This window comes from Echinops telfairi, unplaced genomic scaffold, assembly GCF_000313985.2.
Source record: "Echinops telfairi isolate 266 unplaced genomic scaffold, ASM31398v2 ScPeMD7_3533;HRSCAF=4204_0, whole genome shotgun sequence".
NCBI classification, from domain to species: domain Eukaryota; kingdom Metazoa; phylum Chordata; class Mammalia; order Afrosoricida; family Tenrecidae; genus Echinops; species Echinops telfairi.
The window spans coordinates 31,590,203-31,605,884 of record NW_022107431.1 but is presented as its reverse complement, the minus strand read 5'-3'; the positions used below and the strand labels follow the sequence as shown (position 1 = coordinate 31,605,884).

Here is a 15,682-nt window from a genome sequence, read left to right as displayed (position 1 = left end):
GAGGTAGCCGGCATGGCTCTCTCGTTGGGGAAACATCAGTTATCAAATAGGAAAGAAATGGTCTGCTGCCGTGAGCTTCTAATTTAGTTGGCTATGATAGGTAGGATAGATACATCCCAAATAAGTACATGCGATAAATAGCATGTTAGAAGTTTGGGAGTGCTTTGAGTGGGGGAAAGGGCAGGGTGGAGACAAATGTCACACTTCTAAATGGGGTCAGTGGGGTGACTTGAGCAGAGACCTAAAAGAGGGGAAGGAGTGGGGTTCTGGACAAAGGTGACGAGCAAGGCTCGCGGCCATGTTGCAGAAACAGCCAAGGGCCGAGAGCAACTCAAGAGGCGAGCAAGGGGCAGGCAGCCCCAGCGAGGTCAGAGGAGTGGGGGGGAAATGGCCTGCAGAGAGAACGGCAAAGACCTTCACTGACTGCCTGACAGGAGACGACGGACAGCGAGCAGAGCGGTCACGTGGCCTGCCTTACACCCGATGTGTTACAGGGCCACTCCTGACATTGGCCTGATTAAGGGCAAGGGGGAAAGGGTGGAGATAAGGCTGGGACAGCGCCATAAAGCCTCTCCTGAGGCAGACAGCGCCATCCATTCCGGGCCGCCACCGCTCTGCTCCCCAAAGTCAGTGTCACTACGCGATGACCCTGGAACAGAGCAGAAGTGTCCCTCTGGGTGACAGGGGCTGTAATTCTGTCTGGAAGCAGACAGCCAAATCATCTTTCTCCCGGGCTCGGAACCACTGACACTGTGGTAAAGCAGCCAGTGTGTAACCCACAGAGTCAAGAAAACACTCACTCTCACTCTCCCTGACACTGCCAGCCGTAGAACGGCCTTCAAGGGCAGGGTAGAAGTGCCCCTGTGAGTTTCCAAGATGGCCACTCTTTCTGGGAGTAGAAAGCCCGGCCTTTCTCCTGAGGAGCGGCTGCCTGCTAGTTTCCACCTGCTGACCCTGTGGATTCCCTGTACTCCATGCCCAGACCAACTTGCAACCACGATGCCATCAGCATTGAGATGGCTTTCATAAATGAAACCTCTCTTTCTGACTGCACACAAAGGAGTTTCTGGGAGCTGGGTGCACCTGGGAGGCCACACCCACCAGCAGGATCAGAAACGCAAGCATGCCAGGCTATCCGCAGCCACCCACGCTGGCAGCCACATTCAGAAAGCATTCATTGAGCATGTTAGGCATGCGCAAACGGCACTACTACAAAGTCCTTGCCGGGGTATGCTCAGGCATTCTGCAACCAGGGATGGAGCCCTTCACGCCGGGGGGAGAAAAGACAAGTAAATCACGGTCCCCGCCATCCTAAAGGAGTTCACCGTCTCGTTGAGGACACAGAGAAGTAGATAAACGTAATTCAGAGAAGGATGAATGCAATGACAGGCACATGGCAGGCAGAGAAGTAACAGAGAGGAAGGAGTCATCTGCTCTGCCCTGCGGGGACCAGGGAAGCTCTCCAGGGTTTGTAGGTGCAACTAGAAGGTTCGGTAAGGAGTGGACACCCAGACAAGGGCCCGGAATCGCCCAGCAGAGGGAAGGGAGAGTGCAAAGCTCTGGAGTTACAGAGGAGCAGTGCATCTGTGAGCTGCTGACTGGAGCTAAAGAGGTGAGGTGTCAAGAGAGAGAGAGAGAAGGCATCAGGCCGTGCTGCCTCGGGGGAGTGACTCGATTCCACTGACATTATAGGGACATCTCCCTGATAACAGCATCCACTCAGGATGAACCAAAAGGCAGACAAGAAAAGGGAGGAGGCCATTCAGAAGTCCCAGGGAGAGTGATGAGGGCCGGCACATGGAGGTTGGACAAAAAGGTGTAGAAACAACTGACATTTGGTGCTAAAACTAACCACAGTTGGTTTTTGATAGGAAGATAACAAAAATCACTCTTATGTGCTAGAAAATGTTGCAGCTAAAATTTTTAAAAATCATTTTATTGGGGGCTCGTACGACTCTTATCACAATCCATACATACATCCATTGTGTCAAGCACATGTGTACATTTGTTGCCATCATCACTCTCAAAACATTTGCCTTCTACTTGAGCCCTTGGAATGAGCTCATTTTTCTTCTCCCTCCTTGTTCCCCCACCCTCATGAACCCTTGATAATTTATAAATTATTTTTTGTTATATTTACACTGTCCGACATCTCCCTTCACCCACTTTTCTGTTGTCCATCCCCCAAGGAGGAGGTTATGTGTAGATCCTTGTAATCGGTTCCCCATTTCACCCCACCCTTCCTCCACCCTCCTGGTATTGCCACTCTCACCACTGGTCCTGAAGGGATCATCTGTCCTGGATTCTCGAAAAAAAATTTTTTTTAAAGCTCTGAAATTACGCAGTAATTTAACACATCCTACAATAACTAAGGGAGCAGAGGTGGTCCCCTGGCGGAAGTCTTGCCTTTCCCTCGGGAGACCTGGATTTGAATACCAACACTTAGTGCACAGCCACAGCTGTCCGTCCATGGGGGCTTGTGTGTTGTTGTGATGCTCGGCAGATTTCGGGAGGGATCAATTAGGGAGAAAGGCCGGGCGATCTATTCTGCAAGTCAACCAATAAAAACCCTATCAACGCCATGGTCAGATAGGCAACCGATGGTGGCCCTGGGCTGAGCAGCACTCTGTCTATTGTGTATGCAATCACCATCATTGGGACAGGCCCAAGGACGGCTCCCAACAACACAACAACTGCAAAAACACAGAAACACAAGGCCCTATTTAACGTAGAGTTTTAAAGTTACAAAAGTTCAACATTGTTTCAAAAGAAGAACAGCTTCAAAAATGTTTTTATCGCTCAGTAAAGACATTTCAGTAGGAAAGGATAAATAGACACTACTCTTCTCCAAAGCCAACCCTGGTAACAAGTTACAGTACATACGGAGTTTTTCAGCACATTTTTAATGCAGTTTTTGTGGTAAAATTAGGTGCCTCAGCTGATATTCGGGTCCGCTTATACTCGAGTATGTACGGTAGTTCTTCTTGTACCTGAGGAGTTCCTGGGTGGTACAGATGGCTAATGCGAGCCAGAAGGTGGGAGATTCAAACCCAACCACAGGTGCCTCAAAGATCAAAGGCCTAGGAACCCTTTTCTAAAAACCAACTGCACAAAGGCCGGCGGTGCAAAGTCCTACAGGGCACACAGGAACGGACACCAATGCAAGGGGGTTGGGGGAGGGTGGTGGTGGTTGTTGTTTGGGGTTTTTTTCACTCTATTTCTAAAGATCCAAATAGGGGTCTAATTCTCCAAATAAATTCACAAACTTGCCAGGGGCTTAAGTGGAGAGCAAATGTTTTCAGAATGATGAGGGCAATGAATGTACAAATGTGCTTTACACAATTGATGTATGTGTGGATTGTGATAAGAGTTGTATGTGCCCCTAATAAAATGATTTTTTTTAAATGGTAAACTGGGAGGAAGAGGGAAAAGTGCTTATACATTGTGGGGATTGCAGTCAACATCATGATTCAAAACGTGTACAAGAATTGTTGAAAGGAAAACCAAGTTGCTCTGTAAACTTCCATCCAAATCACAATAAAAGTTTCGCCAAATAATAATAATAATTTAAAAATTCACAAACTTTTAAAGATAAACAGAGGATTGGGACAGGCCATTATTTTAATAGATTGTCATACAATTAATTAGCAAAACATCACTTTTTCAGGAGCATACATAGATGCAAAACAAAAGTCAAAACCACCAACGCAGTAAGACAACACAGTCCCAGCTACCAAAGGAAAAGCCGTCGAAGGTCACCGCAGGGCAGTCTCAATGAACCAGATACAACGTTAAGTGGCACTCGCTGGTTGTGCCTTTCACAGAATGCCAGCTTCCGGAGGAAGCGGGAAGAAACACAGTAGGCTCACTGCACCAGGGCGATGCTTCTTGTCTTCTGATGAAAACTTCACTAAGCTGTTTCCTCTCTGTACGTCAAGCGACCCACAACATAGATATTTTATCTAGTCAGACCCTGAAATTTGACAATACCAGCCCATGTTTTTTTAGGCTTCCTTAATTCCTGAGCAAAAACATTCTGAAGCCTCATGCTTTTAGAGACGTCACTGACCACAGCGAAGGGCAGCAGCTGCACACATGGAAGCGGCTCTTGACCTCTCTGCTTTTGAGCCATTTTTCTTCATCGGAACATCTGAAGTCACTATTAATTCGGTTATGTGCAAGGATCCTGTTTACTGCAGATATTTTATGAAGGAGACAATGGCGGTGAAATGGCTTAAATACAGAGCCAACTCCCACGCTCAAGAGCCGATTATCTAATGATATGGGTTATTCATTATCCTGGATACCCAGGAAGGCCATTCCCTGGCCATTTTGTAGTTCCTGAGGAGGGAGGGAATTGGAATGTAAATGACTCAAATAAAGTAATGTCGCTAGTATGAACAATAAAGTTCAGAAGGCCGGAATGAAGACATTGTTTCGGATGGAGCTGCACACGTTGGTCTCTATTGGCCGACCTGCCAATACCAAGATCATCAATCATGCTCTACCCAGATGAATGAAGACCCAGGAACCCAACAGAGCATGCTCTGCTCCAGGAAGAGAGACCTCATTCTTATTCCAATGCCTTTGTGTCACTTGAGGGGAGACTGTCAGTGATCAAGACTGGGAAATGCAGAATCAATGGCCCTGGCAGTGGGTTTCCCCAGGGACACCACCTCCTCAGTGCTGGCAGGGAAGCAGGTGCTCAGTAAAGAGAGTTTAATTCCATTCTGACAGCAGCCAGAAGGCCATGCAAAACATGGGGATTCTCCAGATGAACCACCTAAAGTCTGTATAAGACTTTCGCATCTAAACCATTCATCTAACACTTTTCCACAATGATCTTTCACTTTTCCCATCTGAGTCTAAGCTCCATGAATTCCAGACCTGTGGGCTGAGTATTTCTTAGTATCTTGCACATAATATCCAAACTCACCGCCAGTAAGTTGGTTCTGACTTGTAGCTGCTCTGGAGGGCAGACTAGAATTGCTCCCTCTGGGTGCCAAGACAAGGAGGCAGCCGAAGGGCAGGCCTCACTAGCCAGCAAACGCACGAGGGACATTGGTAATGTGAGGTTAGTATGTTCAGTTACGGTGACTCTTCTAGCTGTCACCGCTTAGGGGCAGTGTACATTCTTGGGGCAGGAGGGGGGTGAGCATTGGCAGAAACCTGTAAACTGAGTTATCCCCGCTACCCCACCCCCAGGGTAAGAGCACTTGAGGTTTTTGCAGGAAGTAGATTTGGATGTATGTGGTCTGAACAGACAAAACACAAAAAGAAGAGGCTGCACAACCCCATCAGACTGTGCCCACGTGGCTTCCCCTGAACGCTTCATTATTTGCAACCAAACTCTAATTTGGCCATTGGGTGTGCTTAGCACTGACTGAGAATTTTTGCTAGGAAAAAACCTCCAGTCCTGCATCTTTTTCTCTTAGACATTGTTCATTTTTGTAACGATACACAAATGTCATCACTGCATTCCTTCACAGCGAGGAATCATATGGAGTAAAGATTAACTGATATAACACGCGCCTGAGACAATGTGCCAAAGTTGAGTGTCGGTTTCCTTTTGAAAGTTGGTGTAAAAACAGAATATAATCCAAAGAGTGTTTATAGGCAGCTTTTTTAAAAAAAGGAATATTCCTAACTCCCTATGTCAAAAAGGAAAAAGGAAAGAAAGGCTCATGCCTATCATTTCTATAGAAGCTATGATGGTGGGTGTGGTGGGTTATGAGATATTCTACTAGCCACACGGGCTTGCAGTTCAAAGCCATCCATCACTCGACAGGAGAAAGACGAGGCTTTCTATTCCTGTAAAGAGTTACAGTGTGGGAAATCCACGGGGCGACTTCTACTTAGTCCTAGAAGAGATTCCGACTCGCTGGCAGTGAGTTTCTTTGGATCATTTCTAAGGACCATAGAGATTGGCACACTGTATTATGTATGCCCCACTATTCTTCAAGAGGCTATTGTATTCCCTATTACAGTCAGTGACAAAGGGCACAATCTTTTGTACTGTTACATAAACAAGCCCTCTTCTCCCTTTTCAAGTTGCTCCCGTCCCTTGCGACTTCTATGTTTTCTGCAAATCAAGTGTGTACAGTATTTGCTCTGCTCAAACAAGATGGAATACCTGCCAATTCTGCCTCTCTCTTACTCGTGTCAATATAAAGTGACTACGACAAAAATCACAATGCCATCATAGACGCTCATGCGTTGGCAATCTGGAGAACTGACAGTAGCTGGTTTAAAGCACAGCCATCTCTAAAAAAAGGCAAGTTCTTCCAAAGTCCAAAGGAATCAGAACTACACCCTCTTGTAACCACAGCACCCGGAATCCACCCTTCAAACATGTTTATCTCCAACTGCACAACCCAACCACTGACCAAACCACAGCTCAGGCCTGATTTAGAAAGGTTCCTGGGCTTATCAAACTACACAACTCCTGCCAGAAAGCACAACTGTCTGGGTGGGGAAAAAAACATCTAGTTTAAACTCAGCTGCCCACTGGGGACTGCCTTCCTGACACAGCCAATGACTGATGACTTCAAAGCAGCATGAACCGGTCTCTCCTTTGCCACAGTTTAAGAGACAGAACAAGCGGTTCCACAAGCACCAGCCGTGAAGAAGGGCAGCGTTTCAGCCTCTGGCCCTGGAACATGTATTGTTGATCCTTGCACACGCTCGCGTGCGCGTGCACACACACACACACACACACACAATCACTTAGATTATGCTTTTCACACCTCAGCAGGCTCTCTTCCCAAATGAGAGATGAGCAGGTCACTGAACGATTCTCACACCGCTTCCCTTGGCATGGGAAGAGTGTGATCACCTGGGAGGCGCAATCACCAATCACAAGGACTCCCGGTCTAGGGTCCTTGGTAAATCCTGAAACAGTGGCCTCCTCCTACTGGATGGAGAAACTGTTTTAGAGAACAGTTGATTTTCAGAGCTAAGAGGAAGGAAGGACTTGGAAATTCTTACTCTGAAACTGGGGGTTGTTAACACAAACGTGCTCCCCTCTCCTGGCAGAGTGGGGTCTTGCTTCAGCTTGGGGAGGGCGAAACGTGTTCATCCTGAGATCAGAAACCAACCTGGGTCTGAAAAGGCGTTCACAAGAAATCCAAAACTGCTGTGAAGCAAGATAGCCAGGGCAGGTGCCTCCTGCTCCCCTTTCCCGTAATGTCACCTCCCCACCCCTGACCTGGGAGGAGCACCTGTACAGTTAGTTCATCAGTCTCCTTAGAAGAAAGATGCGAGAGGGCTGACCAGGATGCTCTCCCAAGTTTTCTGAGTGCCCCATTTGAGAAAAAGAGCTCCGCTCGCATCCTAACCCTGGATTTCTGTCCGAATCCACAACGGTGGCTCAACAGGGAACTTCTCGGGTCACGTGAGGGTGAGGATGTGAGGAGGGGAGAGAGGGGGCTGAGGAGAACAGCCTCCTACCTTTCCTAGAAGGAGGTCACAAAACCAGGCTGACCCCGCTAGATGGGCATTTGTATTTTAGACACAGAAGCGAATGAAGGGCACTCATACCCGAGGCCCTCCCCTCCAGAGAATCAGGAAGAAGGGAGGTGGGGGTGAAAAAGGAGCTTCCTAGTGGGGACAAGATTCATGAACCGTCTCAGCAGCACAGACAAAGCATTCACCTGATAAAACTTTGCGGAAAGCACTGCGTAAGTGAAAAGGGAAAAGTCGAGTCACCTTTTCGGGGCTGGGTTCTGTACGTCCAGTTCGCATCCTCGGCTTCCACCTGCTGCCCACACATGGAGAGCTCGCCGTCGCTGCGAAAGAGCCTCTTTGTCTGCCTGGACAAGGACGAGAAGCTGATCCAGCTCACGGCCCGCGCGAGCGAGCCCGAATGGGTCTTGAGTCGGAAGGCACCCGGAGAGCCTTCCTTTTTCATCTCGCTCACATCGGAATCCCCAACAGACAAAGGACAGCCCTCCGCACAGCGCGCTCGCCCGCTCGCGCGGGCCCCTAACTTGCTCCCGGCCCTTTCAAGGGGCTAGCGAGGAGGCGCCGCGCTGGGCGACAAGGTGGCTCCTCTGTCACCGGGTCATAAAAAGACAAGGAAAATGCGAGACCAAGAAAGGATCCTTTTTTTTTTACCCTAGCCACATTGAAGCCCCTGGTTTCTAGGTAAGGGAGAGCCACAGACAAAAGATCGAAATAAAAATAAAAGTATATATATATTTTTAAGCAGCAGCGTGCTGCTCTCAGGAACACTTGTTAGGGCGTAGGGAAACGCAGCACCCAGGCACTCCGACCCTGTGGTGGCACCCTAGCCTCCAGCCCTCCGCCTTCTCCCCCAGCATCTTGCCCGCCCCCAGGGCAGAAAGGCGGCCGCCTGCTGCAAGGGGCGGTCCGGGCAGTCGGGCAGCCTCCAACCGGGTGACCGTGTAAAGTTCACCCACACAGGTGGCTGGAGAGAGATCGAAGCGTCCCAATCGCTGGTCCCTGCCCAGCACGGAGTCATCCGCCGGCCACTAGCCCAGCTTCCCTGTCTGGGCAGCGCTGGAGACCCACGGGAGGGCTCCGCAAACAATAAGCCAGGCTGCGTGGCGACGGCTTGCATGACAGAGGCGGCACTCCGGGGAGAGGCAACCGCCTCATTGGAGACGCGAAGCCCCGCCTCTCCCGGGCCACGCTTCAGTGGCCGTGCCAACTTCTCAACTCCAGCAAAGCCCGGGGAGGGCAAGTGGCCCAGACAGACTTCTGAAGGCAAGAACACAGAACACACACACACACACACACACACACACACACACACACACATACACACACACACACCATTTCTAGGTGGGCTTAGGAATGTCATCACTGAAGGAAACAGACATGCAAAGAGAGTAAGAGGGAGCAAAGGTGAGCTAAGGCCCCCGTTGCCCTTGGATGGCTGCTGCCCCTCCCTGAGCAGTCAGAGGGTGGGTCTGGAGACCCTCCCCTGGCAGTCCCTGAGGGTTATTACTCTCCAGGGCTTTGAAGGCTGGCCCACCCTATCATCAGCGGCCAGTAGCCCCTCCCACCCCTCCCCTTACAGTCCCTCTCAGTCAAGGCAAGTGAAACATCTTGAGTCACAAGGAGGAACCACGGGCAGCCAACGCAACTGGGCAGTCCTAAACCACACTCAGGAGCCCTTGAGGAGCCGCTAGGAGTTGGGCTGCCCACTCCCGGTGCTGGTGAAGAATACCCAAAGTGCCACTGACGGCCAAAAGGACAAGCAAATCTGTCTTGGGAGAAGTACTGCCGGCATTCCACTCCTTAGCGGCAAGGATGGCAAGACTTCGCCTCATGTAGTACTTTAGACTGGTTGTGGGGAGAGACCAGTCCCCGGAGAAGGACACCATGCTTGGTAAGAGATGGCCACAATGGCTGTGACAATGGGCTCAGACATGGCAACTGTGAAGATGGGTACAGGACCAGGGACTCCTAACAGCCACCACCACAAACCTAAACCCCAGATCTGCTGTTCCCGGCCTGAGTCCCTGGGGTGTGTCTGAAGGAGCCAGCCGGTGGTGCGGGGCTGAAGCACTCCTTTGCCAGCAGAAAGGGCTGCTGGCTGCCCTGAGGAAGAAAGAAGTGGTAGCCTGCGATCCACAGATGATATAGCCTCGGAGACCCTACAACACACCTGTCAGCTTCCAAGACTGTAACTCTTTATGGGGGTAAAAAGCCCCATCTTTCTCCCCAGGAGCAGCTGGTGGGCTCAAAGTGCTGACCTTGCCACCGGTGAACTGGTCACCCACCACACGGCCACTGGGGATCCGTTATCCATGGAGAGTGCCCTAGGTTGCCTGGAATGGTTGGAGATTTGAGTCTACCCAGAAGTGCCGGGTAATCTCCTTCTGAAAAGAGGCACTGAAACCCTAATGGCACAGAGCCCTAACCCACCATGGCCCCAGGACTCCTTTCACATTTGTTCTAAGTGGTATAAAATAATAATAAAAAGTACACTTTGATCAAAAATTTAAAAGCAGGATTTTGCATCATGTACTTTTAATTTAAAGCCATTTAAATCCTATAATAAACCCTACACTACTATTCTTTCTACACCAGAAGCACTATTGATCCCGTTCTCCCACCTCCCCTCCTTGGTCTATGCTCCAGTGCAACAGCAGAGGTAAAGGGGCTGTTGGGTAGGGGAATGCTTTCCTCCAGTCCTTGTCCCTGCCCACATCTGGGATGGAGCTGACGGCAAGGCCTGGAGAGCTGTTCACTGCCTAGCAACCAACACTAAGGACTGGCCCATTCAGCGGGGCAGACTTGTGACTCACGTTCACAGCAAATCCACACCTGTGTCACACCTCAGCAACTAGCACCCTGCTGCTTGCAAGACCTATAGATATATCTGCCCAGCCAGGAGCCTGTCTCCTTAGCTATGCCACCTTTCTGCTATACTACTGGGCCTTGACTGTGATTGCCTTCCTTCACGTAAAAGGCCAAAAACATAATCACTTGTAAAACTGAATGAGAGTATTTAGATGAGCCAAGACAGATCTATTGGTTTTAATTGGCTTTGCAGAAAATATTTGGATTTTTAACTCTCTATGTAAGATTTGTATTCCAATCGACTTAGAAACGTCCAAGTAGACTACTTCATCCAGCCAAATAACCCTATTTTTTACGCAAATTACAGGTGTGTGGTAGGGTAGGTTTTTTCTAAACTGTTCAACTCCCTCGCATGTGTTTCCTATGTACAGTGTGTTATATGAGTGCGTGTGGTATTGAAGCAGGCACGTTATCTACGGGAACATCCTCTCCCTGCCATCGATTTCATTCCGACTCATAGTGACCCTCTGGAACAGGAGAGAGCTGCCCCTGTGGGTTTCAAAGACTGTAATTCTTTACAGGGGTAGAAACTCTTTCTCCCCAGGAGGGGCTGGTGGTTCGGAACTGCCAATCTTTCAGATCACAGCCCAATGCCTTACCGCCACACCAGCAGGGCTCCTATACAGGAACAAAGGGTATATTTTACTTGAGACCCAGGCTGAGCCATGAACTTAGGAGTGCTCAGTTACTAGATCACGGGGTTGCTGGTTTGTATCCAACCAGAGAGAATGATCTTGGAAGGTGGGCTTTGCAATCTGCTTCTGAAAGTCCGAAACCTTATAGAATCCGCTCTACTCTGCAACTAACAGCAGAAGAAAGAAGCACACATTCCCATACAAATCGAACCCTTCCGGCAGCAGGGACATGCTCACTTTGTCCATTGGCTTCATCTTCCTGTGAAACCTACAAGAGTTGCAACTCCGGGACTGCCTGCCTTGTTTTTCTGAAATTCCCAGGTTTTCTTTCTCTGGCAGGGCAGGGTCCGAACACTTTCCTGTTGTTTGTCTTCCTGGGAAGCATTTGGGCTTTGAGGTTCTAGCAGTTGTCCGCCTGGCAAAGGTTCCAGCTTCAACAAATTTCTTATCTTTATGATAATCCCCAAGTGGAAGTTTTCGACTATTAAAAGCAAAATGAAAAATTGGTTGCTCCCAATAAATGAAGCTATCACCTTCAAGGAATAAAACATTTTAATTGAGCCCCCCCCCCCATGAAAACCTACATGAGCACATGTTCCTTCCAGACAGCAGGCAGAACAGATTTCATCAGCACCCTGACCGTGCAGAGCTCTCTCTCCTGTCTCCCCTCGCTGCCAGCCTGTCACACTGAAACTTCTGCTGTCATCGCTTGTGCCAATAACTGCTCCCCTCCTTCCACACTGCTCTGCTGAGTTGCTGGCATGGGGGAACCAGATCCACATGCCTGCTGAAAGGACCCATTCTGCGGGAGCCAATGAGGGCTCAGAATGAAAGGCAGAACTGTAGGAGAGCAGCATCGCCCCAGCAGCCCCTTAGCCTTTGACTTATGGGACGGAGTAGGAGGGCTAAAGTGGCTGGAGCCTCATGGGTGGCTCTATGGCAGGCTTATGACTCGCTGGCTCTTTTATATCACAGAGGGTAGTGAGCGCCTTACCCATCGGCCCTGACACCAGGATCAAAAGTCTGGACATTATTTCAGGTGGACTCTAAGAAAGGGAGGCACTGGGATCTATTAGCAAGCAGAGCGCTAGACTCGTCTTCTTTGGGAATTGGAGTCTAATATCCATGGATCTGAAGAAAAGCTGTGTTTCTACTGATGGGGGCAAGGAAAGGTCCACTTACTAATCAGACCTCCAGATTCCAATCCAGAACAAAGACTGGACTTTCTACCCCCCTCAAGAGTTAGTCTCCACCTCCATCGGCAGTTCTACCTTCTCCTACGCAGTGGTTCTCAACCTTCTGAATGCCCCGGCCCTTTCATAGAGTTGCTCGTGTGTGGTGACCCCCTACCATGAAATTATTTTCATTGCTACTTCAGAACTGTAATTTTGCTACTGTTATGATGAATCGGTGACCCTGTGAAACGGTCATTTGACCCCCAAAGGGGTCACGACCCACAGGTTGAGAACTGCTATCCTACAGGGTCACTAAGAGTCAGCATCTATTTGCTCACAGTGAGAGCAAATGAGGGAAACTCCCAGACACGGAAGCCCACACTAGCATCATCGATAAGGAGCTTAGTGTGAAGAAAAAGGTTTGCTTTAATAAAAATGGCTAAATACAACAGGATAAAGGACTAGACTAGGCCCTCAACCCAAGCAGGCCTGGCTGCACTCTGCTGACCAGCTAGAAGCAGGACCCCGCTTCAAGTGGCAGCAGCGTTTTGGCCTATAAAGGTCTTGGCGAGTGCTGTGCCTTTCACTTGTCTCCTCTGCCAGGCCGCCTGCCCACTGCCCAGCCGTGGGGAGGAGAACACAATTCTGAAACCGGAGATCAAGGAAGCACAGGGCGAGATTGTACCAGTTGGTGGGCCTGATGGGTCGGGTTGGCTGGGCGTGGCCAACACAAACAGAAGGCTTACGGACAGAGACAAAAGTGGGGAGAAGCACTTAGAAAACCCCAAGTCCTATCTCCACTCCCCCTCCCCTCCGACTGCAGGCCCGTCTAAAGCTGCCCGCAGCCGGGTAGGATGCAGGGAACTGTGCACCTTATCAGATTACCACTTGAATCACCAGGCGACCCAGAGGGACCGTCAGCGTCTGGGACAGAGGGCAGAGGCTTTCCAACTGTCATCTCCTGTGAATAATTTAAGAATGAAATTCAATGGAAATCTTTCTATGGGGTAAATTGTACACTCTAATAATGAATGCTTATCTCAACATCTAAAAAATAAAATAAATAGTATGAATCAGATATTCACCCCCCACCCAAAACATCTATTTCCCTCTCATGTTGCTCCTAACCCACCAGGGCCAACAAGCAAGCCAACTCCCACAGTACATTAAATTGTCCTTCCCCTACCCACCCCCCTGCCCAGGAATTAAACAGCTGATTGTTTTCAAGAAAGAAGTCATGGTAGATGAAACACAGCTAATTACCTAGAGACACACACACACACACACACACACACACACACACACACACACACACACACACCTATTTTTCAGGATGCCTGATACCTAGTACTACTTCTTCAATATTTAAGAGACAGAAAAGCACTGCCTATTCTTCCTTAAGCCCTGGCTTTGAAAGTCAGCGAGGTATCCTTCAATGGGGTTTAGTGTTGTTTACTATCAATGGGAAGGTGAAATGCAAGCCCTGTGTATTTATACTTCAGCACAAGTCGAAATCCCACCTTTCAATGGCTCCGTGTCTGAAAAGGACTCGTGAACGGCTCGGACACCCTGAGCCTGCGTCCGTGACGCCCCAGGGATCACTTGATACATGAGCAATATGGCAGCACATGGCTGCTTCCATCCCCTGAGGCGGAACAGGATCCTCAGGGATTCTGGTACAGAAGCTGACATTGACAGCGACCATGGCCTGTCAGAGGCTCAGCGGACAGTGTATCACCATGGAGGCTAGCTCTGAACCATCCTTTAGCAGAGGGGAAAAACCCGACCCAAAGTAGAAGAAGGTAAAACAAACAACAACAACAACAAAACAAATATTGCCTTTGAGTTGATTCCGACTCACGGTGAGCCCAGGTGTGTCAGAGTAGCTCTGTGCTCCAGAGGGTTGCCTTGACTACCATCCTATGGAAGCAGACATCTATAGCCCACAGGATAAACCCACTGGGTGGCTTCAAACAGCCAGCCTTGAGGTTAGCAGTCAAGCGCAAACCGTTTGCACCGTACAGAGACCTTATTCTGTTGAGAAGGTCCCTTAAAACTGGGCATTGACTTTGAAATGTTTCTGAGAGCCAGGGATAAACTGGTATGAAGAAAGAAATTAGATGCTAAATTAAATTTAAAAAATTAATCTCTTTGTGCAGTGGTGGCATCTCTCCAATGGCATTTCCAGGAACAGGGGGAGTTATTTTTCTTTAACTCCTAAAAGTGCCCAAAGGAGCCCTGGTGGCAAAGTGGTTATGCTGGGGCTGCCAACCAAAGGGTCAGCAGTTCGAAACCACTAGCCCCTCCACAAGAGAAAGACCAGGGTTTCTATTCCCATCAAGAGTTACAGTCTCAGAGCTCACGGGGTAGGGGGGGGGGCAGTTCTATCCTGTCCTTTGGGGTTGCTATGAGTTCACATGGACGCGTTGGCAGTGAGCTTGGTTCTTTGAAAAGTGCCCAGGAGATGCCAGGCCCCCGGCCACCCCTCATAACAGAACTAGATCTCATCTTTTCCTCGTTATGTCCTTACACACAACAAGCACTTAAAAGATGTTGATGAGAAGAGTAAGCAATGGAACCATCTATTCATGTCTACGTCTGGTAAAAAGGCAGCCAATGGAACCATCCATGCATGTTCACATTCTCACTTTCTGTCGATCTTAACATGTTTCCGGGCAAGAAGATACTCCAAAAACTAAAAACCCATTGTCACACTGCCATCAAGTGGATTCCATCTCACAGTGACCCTAAAGGACAGAATGCAACTGTTCCTTGTTTCTAGACGGTACACCTTTATGGGAACAGAAAGCCTCATCTTTCTCCTGCAGAGCACAGGGTGGGTTTGAACTCCTGACCTTGCAGTTAGCAGGCCAGCACTTATCCCACTATGCCACCAGGGTTCCTCACCAAACCAAAAAATTGCCACTGAGTCAATTATGACCCATGGCAACCTTAGATAGAATTTCTGGGCCATCTTCTACTCTTGGAGTGGCTAGTGAATTTGAACTACTGGCCTTGAGATTAGCCATCCAAAACTTCCCTCACAGCACTACCAGCATTCCTTAAGATCATTCAGTTCCTTATCTCTAAGTCCCTCTTTAAAAAAAGCATACACAAAAAATTATGAACTGACAAAACCATACTCTAAATTACAGTGTTAATAATAAAATCCCAGGAACCCCTTAGTGATACTGCTTCAATGGAGAACAAGGTTAGTAAGGACTCAATTGTATGCTGTTCTTCATGTGTTAGGCCAACTCCATTGCTTCTCTCCACCCAGACACCGTTTCACATTGTGCCTGGTCACCCCTGGGCAGGCTGTGATGCTGGGTTCCACCAGGGAAACGTACTTGAGGAGCTCTGGTGGCATGGTGGTTATGAGTTGGGATACTAACTGCAAGGCCAGAGTTCCAAACCACCAGTCGTTCCTTGGGAAAAAGAGGCTGCTTTCTACTCATTGTAAAGTGTTACAGTCTCAGACTCTCACACAGCAGGTCTAACCTGTGCGCTGGGGTCGTACACGAGGGGTTGGCATCAGCT

The 15,682-nt window shown here is 49.0% G+C and overlaps 1 protein-coding gene across 2 annotated transcripts in view; it reads right to left on the bottom strand.

Annotated features, from left to right (window-relative positions):
• NHSL1 (NHS like 1) overlaps positions 1-7,909 on the bottom strand; it is a 185,115-nt gene extending 177,206 nt beyond the window's left edge. For both annotated transcript variants that reach the window (XM_045294383.1, XM_045294380.1), the window contains exon 1: positions 7,708-7,909. In XM_045294383.1, coding sequence (XP_045150318.1) covers positions 7,708-7,909 — 202 coding nt within the window. The remainder of the gene's footprint in view (positions 1-7,707) is intronic.
• Between the last annotated feature and the right edge of the window lie 7,773 nt (positions 7,910-15,682).